The 16,647-nt window shown below is 39.5% G+C and overlaps 1 protein-coding gene across 1 annotated transcript in view; it reads left to right on the forward strand.

Moving 5' to 3' along the window:
- The window catches only part of LOC140435317 (WD and tetratricopeptide repeats protein 1-like), a 32,006-nt gene that overhangs the window by 1,992 nt on the left and 13,367 nt on the right, over window positions 1-16,647 (forward strand). Inside the window, exons 3-7 of the mRNA XM_072524156.1 lie at window positions 230-341; window positions 533-729; window positions 834-1,029; window positions 1,107-1,409; window positions 16,280-16,383. Of these exons, the coding sequence (XP_072380257.1) occupies window positions 230-341; window positions 533-729; window positions 834-1,029; window positions 1,107-1,409; window positions 16,280-16,383 (912 nt within the window). The remainder of the gene's footprint in view (window positions 1-229; window positions 342-532; window positions 730-833; window positions 1,030-1,106; window positions 1,410-16,279; window positions 16,384-16,647) is intronic.

Consider the following 16,647-nt stretch of genomic DNA (forward strand, 5'->3'; position numbering starts at 1 on the left):
AATAGGTAGTAGCATTTAGTTGACTTTGTGTATATTATCTATTTTTTTATATTCCATTCAATGCTGGATATAAATCATAAATTTTTAATGTTATTTTGATATATTATATATACTTGATCTAGTACAAGTCAGTAAAACAATATACTATTTATATATTTTTTTACTCTATTTACTCTATTTACATTTACTCTATTTACATTATCCTATATACATTAACCACACTTTTTAGGCACTTGGCTTCTGGTTCAGATGACACAAATATTATATTATGGGACCCTTTTCGCCACAAACACCTGCAGCTTATACCAACTCAACACATAGGAAATATTTTCTCTGTTAAGGTAAAATTTTTGGACACATATAGATTGCTTAGTTATGGGATACTAGTTTGACTGTAGTGTGTATTGTGATTGATTAATATGTGGAAATGACTAAGATTCCAACTATTTAAGTTTTTATTGTAGAACCTCTTGTAATTTTTTTCTAGTGAGTATATATAAATATGTCAAATGAGTTTAAGTTTATTCTATAGTTTTTAGGAGGTTCATCCACAGAAATAGCAACAGCTTCAGGTGATGGTAGGGTCTTAGTACAATCTATTCCAACGGCAGTCGCCAAAGGACATCCGCTTTTGGAATGCAGCTGCCATGTGAATCGTGTGAAAAGATTAGCAACTTCTCCAATTGAGCCTTCTTTGTTTTGGTCTGCAGCTGAAGATGGACTCATTATGTAAGCTATTTTTTTTAAATAATATCGAAATTAAATTTTGCCCACTAAACTTATTAAAAGTAAAGATCAGCACCTGAAGTTATTTGTTATCTTTTAAATTCCAGCCAATACGATTTAAGGGAACAGCACGAATGTTCCTCCTCCCAAAGAAAAGTGTTGATTGACCTTAGTAGCAATTATGGAGAGCTCAAATGTGTAGCTATTAATCCTATGAAACCACATTATCTAGCAGTTGGGGCCAATGATTGCTATGTAAGATTATATGACCGTAGGATGTTAAAACCTTATATAAGGGAAGGGGTAAGATTTCAAATTTGTATTTATAGTTGAATAATTATTCTGATTAATTAAATTATGAATAATAAATTATTTTTTAGCATTTTCTTCTTCCCATGGATATGATTGCAGACAAATCGTCAGAAAGAGAACCAGTAGAGTTGAACTGTGCGCAATATTACGCCCCAGGCCACCTGGCAGTGGAAAATGCCAAAATGATCAATTATAAATTGGCTGTAACTAATATATCTTTTAATTCTGCCGGATCGGAAATGTTGGCGAATATGGGCGGTGAACACATCTATCTTTTTAACGTCAATAATTCTAGGCACATCAGTGATATGCAAGTCCCTCAGATAGTCAATAAAAAGGATCAGCCCGTTTGTAAACACTGTCGCAAAACGGTAAGTAAAATTTTGGCTTTGTAAAATATTATTCAAGAAAAATTGAGTGATGTACTCGATTATTTTTCTACTGTGTACACATATTTTAAAATTTGTACAAAATTAATTATACACAAGTTCATATGATTATTCATTATGCACATTATTCATGTTGCTCGTATGGTGCGATTAGCAATGGTTATGGTGTTGTTAGATTTCAACAGACACATACGCCATATACCGGGACTGATTGGCCAGACGGCAGGAAAACACAAAATATTAACTGATGAAATCTTCGATATTTTTAAAAAATCTTGAGGCTGTGCAAAGTTTTCAAGGTCAACAGTGAACCATTCACTTTTCATAAAATGTTGATTTAATTTGTAATGATTATGATCTTAAAAAACAATGGATTTGATCTCAAAAACTATCGGCAGTGTAGAACAGGTATACATTCCCAAAACTTCTACGTGAGTTGTAACTTACTCTTGCTGTAAATCTTTCAGCTGGACATAGGCAATATACATTGAGGTAAGTGTGGCAACTGTGCTTTCTCGAATCTATGCCAATATCCCAGCTCACTAAGCGATAGCCTACAATGTGATTGATGACTCGATAATTGGTACCTAAAAATCTGAAATTTTACTGTTGTTAATTAACGACACTGGCTACGTTTTGTATATACTTAGGTTTTTTAAATAAATTATTTATACGGAGTTAGAGAACATCATAATTATTTCATCTCACATTAAACAGCTAAATTAAGACTCAATCTGAAACTGGTTGTATCCCGAGAACCCAGTACCTCCCCAATAAATTATTTATAAATAAGAGTCAACCTTTTTACTGATGTCATTTTTTGACTAAAAATTATATAATTATTGTTCTTCCTACCTCTAGTTTAATACATTAGTAAATGTCAAATTTATTAAGAAAATGTCACTGATGCGATAGTTTTTAGGATTTCTTTAAATTACTATTTATTTAATACTATTTCGTTTTTCGTTGGGCGTAGCCCACTATTTAAAACTAAGGTTTTTAACTGCAAAGCAATAACTTATAAATAAAGCTCAGCGTATCCAATTGGGATTACTACAGTACTATCTACACGGATGTCTCCAAATCAGAAGACGGTACAGGATGTGCCTTTTACATCCCCATGGAGAAGGTAGAAAAATTTTGCGAATTAAAATCAAATATTTCCATATTTAGTGCGGAAGCAATTGCCATATATCAAGCCCTACTTTTTGTTTCTAACAGGGAATCCTCCGTTATTATTGTTTCAGATTCCATGTCAGTTCTCACAGCCATTAAATAACCTTTTTTTCCAACCACACACTCCAATCCCTACATAATATTAATTAAAAAATTAGTGAAACACTTTAAAGAAAATAAAAAAATGTGATATTTATATGGGCCAAAGCACACAGTGGAATTAAACATAATGAACATGGGGACCAACTAGCCAAATTAAGTATTTATTCAGTGGATACCACAGAATATCTACCTAGTATTTCTGATTTGGTTGCTTCACGCAAGGCAGTTTTGAAATATAAATGGAGTGATCTATGGTCTGAGTTTTGTTTTACCAATCCAAATGGATACACTTCTTTACACACAACTATCCCTGTTGCACATTGGCATAGAACTTATAATGTTCCTAGGCGTTATGTAACAACCATATCTAGGCTAAAATTTGGACATGTTTGTTTTCCTGCTCATCTTGCCAGAATTCATGTGATCGAGAGTAAAAACTGTGTGGAATGTGGAGTAGAAGGTGACCTAGATCATGTAATTTTTGGTTGTGCCAAATATAATTTGGAATCCACTTTATTATACTGTTGTGAATTTATTAATTGTTAAGTCTTTAATTTATAATGTCTTGTTCTTATCTTAATTCATTAAAAAGCACAATGACTGATATTTATTTATTTTCACTAAACATACATAATTTATTAAAAAGCGAACGTAACATTTTATCGCGAGCGCGTCGTCCGAATTAACTGTCCCTTCCAAATAAAGTTCCGTTATTATATACCAGTGCCGTTATCTCGAAAAATCCAAAACCTTCGATGGCGAAACGGTAAAGGCAAACTGGATTTCCCTCGCACTGGTTCTGGAAGGTCGCTCAGGTAAATCGAGGCCTCTCGTAATCTCTACAACATATTAGAATAAAAACATGTTTTAAAGGTTAAAAACTATGACTCATATTTTTTACGTAACATTGCCCCCCTCTCAAAAGATGGTTCCTCCTGGAACCTTGTTGGGACTAGAACTGGAACGGTATGCTGGTATCGGCAACTGGACCCTCTTTTACAACTTCCAGTTGTATAAAAATGACAAGGGACGGTTTTCTCTCCGCACCAGTAACTATGCGGATTGCAACAGACTAACACCTGGACTTCGGTGTCTTTAAAGATCTCCTCCACCATATTTCGGATAACTCTCCAATCTAATTGGCGGCACTCCAACTTTGGCATGGCTAACTTTTGCACGTCGGACTCTAGTACGTGCCCTCTCAATTGAAGTAAGGCTTCCCATACATCTCGGTAGGTAGGTTGGTCACGGGCAGTGTCTTTTGTTACCAGGTAGAAAAGGTAACGTGATGCATCTTGGAGTTTCAAGGTTTTACCGGGAGCTGGCACTTGGCATTGAAGTTCTGCAACTCGACCAAACTTCCTTCGAAAGACGGATGCCAACCCTGGTGCGTCTTTGATACTGGCCGGGATGGTAAGGGCCAGCGAGTAGTCATCGGGGAGCGCGAGTAGATCTTGCTTTTCTTCAGTGGTAACACCATGTCTCGCTTTACCGGTACCTCCATAGGCACCCATGAATTCCTCAAACGTGAGGTCAGACACATCTTGGACTTGGTTTACTTCCACTTCTTCATCTACGTCGTGGTCACCTTCGAAAGATGCCAACCGGTTATGGTGTACTATCATCGGTTTTCCCCTCGGAATCTTGCTTATTCGGTAGATGACATCGTTGATCTTCTCCATGATGAGGTATGGACCTTCCCAAAACTGCTGCAATTTGGGAGAACAACCTTTTCGCTTCTTGGGATTATACAGCCATACTTTGTCGTTCTTCTTAAAGCAACCCTTTTCGGCTTGTGTATCGTACCGTTTCTTCATTCGGTCGCTAGCGATCTGAAGGTGGGAACGGACCAACTCATGTACATCGTCCATTCTTCTTCGTAATTCGATCACATAATCTTCACCTGCTACATCTTCTCCAGGTCGACACCCAAATTCTAGATCACAAGGTAGTCGCATTTCGCGTCCGAATAGGACTCTGGCTGGTGTCTGGCCCGTTGATTCGTTAACAGCAGATCTGTAGGCCATTGTGAAGAACGGAAGGTATTGGTCCCAGTCTCGCTGATGATCGGACACCATCTTTGTCAAATACTTGCCAACTGTCCTATTCATTCGTTCTACCATACCATCCGATTGCGGATGATACGCGGTAGTTCTTGTTTTCTTCATGCCTAGTCTATCACATATTCCTTGGAATAGATCACTTTCGAAGTTCCTGCCTTGGTCACTATGGATCTCCAAAGGCACTCCAAATCGGCTGATATATTCTTGGATCAGCTTATCTGCAACGGTGGCGGCCTTCTGGTCTGGAAGTGCGTAAATCTCGACCCACTTAGTGAAGTAATCCATTACTACCAACATGTACTTGCCCCCATTTTCACTTTCTGGAAATGGCCCTGCAATGTCCAAAGCTATTGTTGTGAATTTATTAAAAGGTTCAATATTTATAACACTTACGGATTTAATTTATTTCTTTATTTATATTAACTTATCTGACAATTTATTATATCCGTACGTACAAATTCGCGAGCCCGGGTCTTGAGTATTAACTGCCCTCCATATAAAAATGTTGTATTTATATACGAAATCCTGATATACTAGAACAGCATCGAAAGATCGAGAAGCTTGGCCGGCTCATTCACCATAATTTTGGTTCCAGACTTCCACCGAAATTTCTACAATAAAACAGAATAATTAGTCATAAAAGTTAGGCCAGTATATTTATCGTAACATTGCCCCCCTCTTAAAAGATGGTTCCTCCTGGAACCTTGTCGGGACTGGAACCGGAACTGTATGCTGGTATCGGCAACTGGACCCTCTTTTACAACTTCCAGTTGTATAAAAATGACAAGGGACGGTTTTCTCTCCGCACCAGTAACTATGCGGATTGCAACAGACTAACACCTGGACTTCGGTGTCTTTAAAGATCTCCTCCACCATATTTCGGATAACCCTCCAATCTAATTGGCGGCACTCCAACTTTGGCATGGCTAACTTTTGCACGTCGGACTCTAGTACGTGCCCTCTCAATTGAAGTAAGGCTTCCCATACATCTCGGTAGGTAGGTTGGTCACGGGCAGTGTCTTTTGTTACCAGGTAGAAAAGGTAACGTGATGCATCTTGGAGTTTCAAGGTTTTACCGGACGCTGGCACTTGGCATTGAAGTTCTGCAACTCGACCAAACTTCCTTCGAAAGACGGATGCCAACCCTGGTGCGTCTTTGATACTGGCCGGGATGGTAAGGGCCAGCGAGTAGTCATCGGGGAGCGCGAGTAGATCTTGCTTTTCTTCAGTGGTAACACCATGTCTCGCTTTACCGGTACCTCCATAGGCACCCATGAATTCCTCAAACGTGAGGTCAGACACATCTTGGACTTGGTTTACTTCCACTTCTTCATCTACGTCGTGGTCACCTTCGAAAGATGCCAACCGGTTATGGTGTACTATCATCGGCTTTCCCCTCGGAATCTTGCTTATTCGGTAGATGACATCGTTGATCTTCTCCATGATGAGGTATGGACCTTCCCAAAACTGCTGCAATTTGGGAGAACAACCTTTTCGCTTCTTGGGATTATACAGCCATACTTTGTCGTTCTTCTTAAAGCAACCCTTTTCGGCTTGTGTATCGTACCGTTTCTTCATTCGGTCGCTAGCGATCTGAAGGTGGGAACGGACCAACTCATGTACATCGTCCATTCTTCTTCGTAATTCGATCACATAATCTTCACCTGCTACATCTTCTCCAGGTCGACACCCAAACTCTAGATCACAAGGTAGTCGCATTTCGCGTCCGAATAGGACTTTCGCTGGTGTCTGGCCTGTTGATTCGTTAACAGCAGATCTGTAGGCCATTGTGAAGAACGGAAGGTATTGGTCCCAGTCTCGCTGATGATCGGACACCATCTTTGTCAAATATTTGCCAACTGTCCTATTCATCCGTTCTACCATACCATCAGATTGCGGATGATATGCTGTAGTTCTTGTTTTCTTCATGCCTAGTCTATCACATATTCCTTGGAATAGATCGCTTTCGAAGTTCCTGCCTTGGTCACTATGGATCTCCAAAGGCACTCCAAATCGGCTGATATATTCTTGGATCAACTTATCTGCAACGGTGGCGGCCTTCTGGTCTGGAAGTGCGTAAATCTCGACCCACTTACTGAAGTAATCCATTACTACCAGCATGTACTTGCCTCCATTTTCACTTTCTGGAAATGGCCCAGCGATGTCCAAAGCTATTCTTTCAAACGGGCTTCCAACATTATATTGTCTCATAGGAGCTCTCCTTTTTCGGTAAGGCCCGTTACTCGTGGCACAAATAGTACATTTCTTACACCAGTCTTTTACATCGTCGGAACTGTTCATCCAATAAAACCGTTCCCTAATTCGCTGAAGGGTTTTCCTTACACCAAAATGCCCTCCCGATGGACTGTCGTGTAACTGACGAAGTACTTCGGCTATTCTGCTCTTTGGGATCACCAACTGTCTTCTCTTCTCTGAACCGTCATCATTTTCCAGGACTCGTTTAAGCAAGCCATCTTCGATGATAAATGAGTCCCACTGGGCCCAATACGTCTTAACTACTGAGCATAGGTTTGATATTTCCTGCCAAGGTGGTCGACGGTTTTCCTCTTTCCATTTTCGGATTTTCTGTATAACTGGATCTCTCTCTTGTTCTTCCCTTATCTTAGTAGGCGTCCAGTCGTCGTTGACAATCGTCGTTCTTAGCACTGCTGCTTCCTTGGATTCCGTTTTGTTGCAGTGGGGACACTCTGCTGGGCATGGCCTTCTGGAAAGAGAATCAGCGTTTCTGTGGCTAACTCCGGCTCGGTGCTCAATCTTAAAATCGTATTCTTGGAGTCGTTCGATCCACCTGGCTATCTGACCCTCTGGATTCTTAAACTGCATCAACCACTTAAGGGCGGCATGGTCGGTTCGGATTAGAAACTTTCTGCCATAGAGGTATTGATAGAAGTGCTCTACTGATTTAACTACTGCTAGAAGTTCTCTCCTCGTGACGCAATAATTCCGCTCAGGTTTTGAAAGAACTTTACTAAAATATCCGAGGACTCGTTCCTGTCCTCCTTGAATCTGAGACAGCACTCCTCCAATTCCCACATTACTTGCATCTGTATCTAAGATGAACTCTCCTTCTGGCAGTGGATACCCTAAAATTGGTGCTGTTATTAAATGCTTTTTCAAGGTCTCAAAGGCATTTTGGCAGTCTGTATCCCAGCGGTAATCTCTTGCTTCCTCCGTAAGTCGCGTTAATGGCTTAGCGATATCTGCAAACTTCTTAATAAACCTCCGGTAGTAAGTACATAGTCCAAGAAAACTTCTCACTTGATGTTTGTCAGTTGGTTTTGGCCATTCCTTAATGGAATCGATTTTTCCTTTATCCACGGCCACTCCTTCTTTACTGACTATATGACCCAGATAATTGACTTTACCTTGAAATAGCTGGCACTTCTTGGGGTTTAGCATCAATTGGGCAGCTTTAAGTCGATTAAAAACGTTTTCTAAATTCCTCAAATGATCTTCGAATGTCTCCCCCAAGACGATTATGTCATCTAAATAAACCAGGCATGTTTTCCAAGATAACCCTCTCAACACATTTTCCATAAGCCTCTCAAATGTCGCAGGAGCATTACAAAGTCCAAATGGCATAACGTTGAATTGCCACAATCCAGATCCTGTGGTGAAGGCTGTCTTTTCTTTATCGACTGGGTCCATTTCTACCTGCCAGTATCCAGACTTCAAATCTAAAGTAGAAAACAATTTACTTCCAGCCAATGTGTCCAATGTGTCATCGATCCGAGGCAGAGGATAACTATCTTTCTTGGTAACGTTGTTCAGCAAACGGTAATCCACACAGAACCTCGTCGTTCCGTCTTTCTTCTTAACCAGGACCACCGGAGAGACCCATGGACTCGTAGAAGGTTCTATCACCCCGTCTTTCTTCATTTCCTGAACAATCGTTTCAGCTTCCTCTCTCTTCGCCTGTGGTAATCGTCGAGCTGTTTGACGAATTGGCTTAGCATTACCAGTATCAATTTTATGCTTAACAACGGTAGTTCTTCCCGTCTTTCCTCCTTTCGGTACGAAAATATCACGATACTGCCGAAGAAATTCCCTTAATTTCCTTTTCTCCATCTGATTTAGAGACTGTCCTGCAACTGCAACCATTTGGTCGAATTTGTCGTTGGAATTATCAGATGTTGTCGCCTGACGAATTATGGATGTCACAGGTACACAAGTTCCTACTTTTGTCTCTTTCTTTATGGTCACTGGGTAGTCGTTGACATTGATAAGTCTCACAGGAATTTCTTTAGCCGAAGTCACCAATTCCTTTCCAATTATGATTCCACGGCCAACCTCATCGTCGTGGTTCCAAGGCTCCATCATAACAGGTCTCCCTTCGTCTACAATTCCCTGTAGTCGCGCTACTATGATCGTTTCGCTTCTCGCAGGCACGACTGTATCTTCTGTAATGGCTGCTTGCACAGTGTTGTCATTATGTGGATGGAGAAATACCTCCTCGTTGCCAACTTTGATTACCTTATTCTTAAAATCCAATTGGAATCCATGCATATTCATTACGTCCATTCCTAATATAACATCCTCTTCGATGTCAGCAACTATAACAGTATGGACAAACTTTTCTGCCCCAATTCCCAATTGTACCTGGATTTCTCCATGAATGTTGGCATTTTCACCTGTAGCGGTCCGAAGTCGTAACCTCGTTGGTAACAGTTTCTTTCGGCTGTTTATAACTGTCGGGCGTATAATGGTTCTGGTCGCTCCGGTATCCACCAACAACGTATGCTTTTTACCATTTATGTCTCCATCTACATATACACTATCTTCACGACATTTCAAAGAAGCTATTAGTATAAGAGGGTCTTTGGAAGAGTTCCGGGTCGAAGCTGCCCCCCTAAGGTTGACTCGTTCTGGTTTTCCTGATGGTGAGTTTCTTGATTTTATGGTCTTCTTTTTCTTGCATGTCATGCTTTTCATCAAATTAAAGAGCTGGTCAAGTTTATCTTCATCTCCTTCCTCTTTTACAGTCCTAACTTTACTGTACCCGCCAGAGGCCTGCGTAGCTGACTCGTATTCGAGGGCGGCGGATAAGACATCAACCAGCGTCTTGTGACGGGCTAATCGCAGTGTTCTCTGCATTTCATGATCACGAAGACCATCAATAAACGTTTGAACGGCCAATTTTTCCATCATGTCTTCGGGAGCTGTTGGATAAGCATATCGTACTAATCTGGCAATATCTACCTCATATTCTTGAAGAGCCTCATCTTTCTTCTGTCTACGATTTTTAAGCTGTGACTGATATACATGCTCCAAATGTTCGTGGCCATATCGCATATTTAACCTCTTCTTCAGTTGTTCGAAATCATCGGTCTCCTCTACGGCTATGGTCTGAAGCACATCTAAGGCATCTCCTCGAAGAGCGATAGTCAGGTTTACCGCCTTTTCTTTTTCAGACCATCCATTTGCTCTTGCGGCTGATTCGAACTGTTTCATGTAGTTGTTCCATGACGATTTTCCATCGAAAGTTGGGACTTTAACATGAATAGAACCTCCACTTCCTTCAAATTTCGGCCGTGTCTCCAACTTACATTTCGTCTCGTCTTCTTTTATCTCCACTGTAATCGGATTGTTACCTCTCTCTGCTGTCCCTGTTTCCTCCATCTTCCTTTCCATTTCTTTCATCTTTTCTTCGAAGGCCAACATATCGGCAGCAACTTGATTTTTTAACGAAGATATTCTATCGTCGAGGGCAGACATCTCAGAAGTGACTTTAGAGATTTCCGAAGAGATGTTAGCAGAGACTTTGCTTTCCAGCGAAGAAATCTCGTTAGAAACTTTGCTTTCTAAAGAAGCGATGTCGCCGGATACTTTGTTCTCCAATTTCGAAATCGACGAGATGACAGCATCATGTTTGTCTTCAAATATATAAGTCTCTGGGTCTAGTCCTTCTTCTAGCAAAGCGTTCTTTAGTCGTTGGACTAACTCAGCCTTTTTTCCGGTGGAAGATAATTCTCTGTCTTCAAGATGTCTTCTTAAATTAGTCACTGTCAGCTCATAAATCGTAGCCATTTTCACAATTTATTTTACGTATTCACTTGTATTATTATTATAAGTCTAATTTATGTTCGATCCCACTCTGACACCATTTGTTGTGAATTTATTAAAAGGTTCAATATTTATAACACTTACGGATTTAATTTATTTCTTTATTTATATTAACTTATCTGACAATTTATTATATCCGTACGTACAAATTCGCGAGCCCGGGTCTTGAGTATTAACTGCCCTCCATATAAAAATGTTGTATTTATATACGAAATCCTGATATACTAGAACAGCATCGAAAGATCGAGAAGCTTGGCCGGCTCATTCACCATAATTTTGGTTCCAGACTTCCACCGAAATTTCTACAATAAAACAGAATAATTAGTCATAAAAGTTAGGCCAGTATATTTATCGTAACACTATTCTTTCAAACGGGCTTCCAACATTATATTGTCTCATAGGAGCTCTCCTTTTCCGGTGAGGCCCGTTACTCGTAGCACAAATAGTACATTTCTTACACCAGTCTTTTACGTCGTCGGAACTGTTCATCCAATAAAACCGTTCCCGAATTCGCTGAAGGGTTTTCCTTACACCAAAATGCCCTCCCGATGGACTGTCGTGTAACTGACGAAGTACTTCGGCTATTCTGCTCTTTGGGATCACCAACTGTCTTCTCTTCTCTGAACCGTCATCATTTTCCAGGACTCGTTTAAGCAAGCCATCTTCGATGATAAATGAGTCCCACTGGGCCCAATACGTCTTAACTACTGAGCATAGGTTTGATATTTCCTGCCAAGGTGGTCGACGGTTTTCCTCTTTCCATTTTCGGATTTTCTGTATAACTGGATCTCTCTCTTGTTCTTCCCTTATCTTAGTAGGCGTCCAGTCGTCGTTGACAATCGTCGTTCTTAGCACTGCTGCTTCCTTGGATTCCGTTTTGTTGCAGTGGGAACACTCTGCTGGGCATGGCCTTCTGGAAAGAGAATCAGCGTTTCTGTGGCTAACTCCGGCCCGGTGCTCAATCTTAAAATCGTATTCTTGGAGTCGTTCGATCCACCTGGCTATCTGACCCTCTGGATTCTTAAACTGCATCAACCACTTAAGGGCGGCATGGTCGGTTCGGATTAGAAACTTTCTGCCATAGAGGTATTGGTAGAAGTGCTCTACTGATTTAACTACTGCTAGAAGTTCTCTTCTCGTGACGCAATAATTCCGCTCAGGTTTTGAAAGGACTTTACTAAAATATCCGAGGACTCGTTCCTGTCCTCCTTGAATCTGAGACAGCACTCCTCCAATTCCCACGTTACTTGCATCCGTATCTAAGATGAACTCTCCTTCTGGCAGTGGATACCCCAAAATTGGTGCGGTTATTAAATGCTTTTTCAACGTTTCAAAGGCATTTTGGCAGTCTATATCCCAGCGGTATTCTCTTGCTTCCTCTGTAAGTCGCGTTAATGGCTTAGCGATATCTGCAAACTTCTTAATAAACCTCCGGTAGTAAGTACATAGTCCAAGAAAACTTCTCACTTGATGTTTGTCAGTTGGTTTTGGCCATTCCTTAATGGAATCGATTTTTCCCTTATCCACGGCCACTCCTTCTTTACTGACTATATGACCCAGATAATTGACTTTACCTTGAAATAGCTGGCACTTCTTGGGGTTTAGCATCAATTGGGCAGCTTTAAGTCGATTAAAAACGTTTTCTAAATTCCTCAAATGATCTTCGAATGTCTCCCCCAAGACGATTATGTCATCTAAATAAACCAGGCATGTTTTCCAAGATAACCCTCTCAACACATTTTCCATAAGCCTCTCAAATGTCGCAGGAGCATTACAAAGTCCAAATGGCATAACGTTGAATTGCCACAATCCAGATCCTGTGGTGAAGGCTGTCTTTTCTTTATCGACTGGGTCCATTTCTACCTGCCAGTATCCAGACTTCAAATCTAAAGTAGAAAACAATTTACTTCCAGCCAATGTGTCCAATGTGTCATCGATCCGAGGCAGAGGATAACTATCTTTCTTGGTAACGTTGTTCAGCAAACGGTAATCCACACAGAACCTCGTCGTTCCGTCTTTCTTCTTAACCAGGACCACCGGGGAGACCCATGGGCTCGTAGAAGGTTCTATCACCCCGTCTTTCTTCATTTCCTGAACAATCGTTTCAGCTTCCTCTCTTTTCGCCTGTGGTAATCGTCGAGCTGTTTGACGAATTGGCTTAGCATTACCAGTATCAATTTTATGCTTAACAACCGTAGTTCTTCCCGTCTTTCCTCCTTTCGGTACGAAAATATCACGATACTGCCGAAGAAATTCCCTTAATTTCCTTTTCTCCATCTGATTTAGAGACTGTCCTGCAACTGCAACCATTTGGTCGAATTTATCGTTGGAATTATCAGATGTTGTCGCCTGACGGATTATGGATGTCACAGGTACACAAGTTCCTACTTTTGTCTCTTTCTTTATGGTCACTGGGTAGTCGTTGACATTGATAAGTCTCACAGGAATTTCCTTAGCCGAAGTCACCAATTCCTTTCCAATTATGATTCCACGGCCAACCTCATCGTCGTGGTTCCAAGGCTCCATCATAACAGGTCTCCCTTCGTCCACAAATCCCTGTAGCCGCGCTACTATGATCGTTTCGCTTCTCGCAGGCACGACTGTATCTTCTGTAATGGCTGCTTGCACAGTGTTGTCATTATGTGGATGGAGAAATACCTCCTCGTTGCCAACTTTGATTACCTTATTCTTAAAATCCAATTGGAATCCATGCATATTCATTACGTCCATTCCTAATATAACATCCTCTTCGATGTCAGCAACTATAACAGTATGGACGAACTTTTCTGCTCCAATTCCCAATTGTACCTGGATTTCTCCATGAATGTTGGCATTTTCACCTGTAGCGGTCCGAAGTCGTAACCTCGTTGGTAACAGTTTCTTTCGGCTGTTTATAACTGTCGGGCGTATAATGGTTCTGGTCGCTCCGGTATCCACCAACAACGTATGCTTTTTACCATTTATGTCTCCATCTACATATACACTATCTTCACGACATTTCAAAGAAGCTATTAGTATAAGAGGGTCTTTGGAAGAGTTCCGGGTCGAAGCTGCCCCCCTAAGGTTGACTCGTTCTGGTTTTCCTGATGGTGAGTTTCTTGATTTTATGGTCTTCTTTTTCTTGCATGTCATGCTTTTCATCAAATTAAAGAGCTGGTCAAGTTTATCTTCATCTCCTTCCTCTTTTACAGTCCTAACTTTATTGTAACCGCCAGAGGCCTGCGTAGCTGACTCGTATTCGAGGGCGGCGGATAAAACATCAACCAGCGTCTTGTGACGAGCTAATCGTAGTGTTCTCTGCATTTCATGATCACGAAGACCATCAATAAACGTTTGAACGGCCAACTTTTCCATCATGTCTTCGGGAGCTGTTGGATAAGCATATCGTACTAATCTGGCAATATCTACTTCATATTCTTGAAGAGCCTCATCTTTCTTCTGTGTACGATTTTTAAGCTGCGACTGATATACATGCTCCAAATGTTCGTGGCCATATCGCATATTTAACCTCTTCTTCAGTTGTTCGAAATCATCGGTCTCCTCTACGGCTATGGTCTGAAGCACATCTAAGGCATCTCCTCGAAGAGCGATAGTCAGGTTTACAGCCTTTTCTTTTTCAGACCATCCATTTGCTCTTGCGGCTGATTCGAACTGTTTCATGTAGTTGTTCCATGACGATTTTCCATCGAAAGTTGGGACTTTCACATGGACAGAACCTCCACTTCCTTCAAATTTCGGCCGTGTTTCCAACTTACATTTCGTCTCTTCTTCTTTTGTCTCCACTGTAATTGGATTGTTTCCTCTCTCTGCTGTCCCTGTTTCCTCCATCTTCCTTTCCATCTCTTTAATCTTTTCTTCGAAGGCCAACATATCGGCAGCAACTTGGTTTTTTAACGAAGACACTCTATCGTCAAGAGCAGATATCTCTGAAGTGACTTTAGAGATGTTAGCAGAAACTTTGCTTTCCAGAGAAGAAATCTCGTTAGAAACGTTGCTTTCTAAAGAAGCTATGTTGCCGGATACTTTGTTCTCCAATGATGCGATGTCGCCGGAAACTTTGTTCTCTAATTTCGAAATCGACGAGATGACAGCATCTTCAAATATATAAGTCTCTGGATCTAGTCCTTCTTCTAGCAAAGCGTTCTTTAGTCGTTGGACTAACTCAGCCTTTTTTCCGGTAGAAGCTAATTCCCTGTCTTCGAGATGTCTTCTTAAATTAGTCACTGTCAGCTCATAAATCGTCGTCATTTTCACAATTTATAAATATTCACTTGTATTATTATTATAAGTCTAATTTATGTTCGATCTCACTTCTGGCACCATTTGTTGTGAATTTATTAATTGTTAAGTCTTTAATTTATAATGTCTTGTTCTTATCTTAATTCATTAAAAAGCACAATGACTGATATTTATTTATTTTCACTAAACATACATAATTTATTAAAAAGCGAACGTAACATTTTATCGCGAGCGCGTCGTCCGAATTAACTGTCCCTTCCAAATAAAGTTCCGTTATTATATACCAGTGCCGTTATCTCGAAAAATCCAAAACCTTCGATGGCGAAACGGTAAAGGCAAACTGGATTTCCCTCGCACTGGTTCTGGAAGGTCGCTCAGGTAAATCGAGGCCTCTCGTAATCTCTACAACATATTAGAATAAAAACATGTTTTAAAGGTTAAAAACTATGACTCATATTTTTTACGTAACAATACAATAATATAGTTCATATTACCGGTAAATCTCCGTTTAATGTTTTATCTGCCCTGGCGACTCAAAATAGATTAATTTACGATTGCATAATCGATTTTTTGACCAAATGTAATATTTTTATTTAGTTCAAAAAAAAATAAATTTTTGCTTTTTCCTTTTATGTTGTGTATGTATATATATAATTTTTTTTTTTTTTTTTTTTTTTTTTTTTTTTTTTTTTTTTTTTTTTTTTTTTTTTTTTTTTTTTTTTTTTTTTTTTTTTTAATATTAATTGTTGTATTGATTTCCCAATTTTACTGTGCCTAATGAGATTAAAAGATCATGTAACTGGCTGTATGTAACTGCAAACTGCCGAAGCCATATATATATATGAAGTAGTTGACTTCTTTTTTTATTTGCCAACCTGAATGACCGATTAAACCTCTGAATTCACTAGTTGAATACTTTAGAAATATAAATTGACGGTCGTAGTCTTTACAATTACTATATATATATATATATATATATATATATATATATATATATATATATATATATATATATATATATATATATATATATATATATATATCTATATAAAAGCTCAGTTGTCACACTTACCTCAATGTATAGCTGAAAGATTTACGTACTGTATAATGTGGTTTTTGATTGTCGAGACACACTATTTACGTTTATATTCGACAAGTTAGAACTTACTTATTGTTTTTTTTTTGCAGGGAGGAAACGGTTATATAAACGGCGTAAGACTTGATCAATGTTCGGAAGAAAATTGTATGTGCTTCTATCTAGAAAGAGCAAATCAGTGTCAAAAGCGGAAATGGTAAGAAATTTTATTCTAAATATTTTAAATCTTTTTTTCTACTCCTATTAAGGATTTAAATGCTAAAAAATGTTGTAAGACAGATACAGTGCGTTAATTTTAATACTATGTATGTATGTTCACATTATTTTAGTAGCTGGAGATAGACGTCAAAATTAATATTTTAAAAGTCATTTTCTAATAATTATTTTGAATATTCCTTAAGTTAAAAAATCCTTTTGCTGCGCCCCTGACTGATTATTTATCTCCACGTCTCGTCACATC

The sequence above is a fragment of the Diabrotica undecimpunctata genome, chromosome 2 (genome assembly GCF_040954645.1).
Source record: "Diabrotica undecimpunctata isolate CICGRU chromosome 2, icDiaUnde3, whole genome shotgun sequence".
NCBI lineage: Eukaryota > Metazoa > Arthropoda > Insecta > Coleoptera > Chrysomelidae > Diabrotica > Diabrotica undecimpunctata.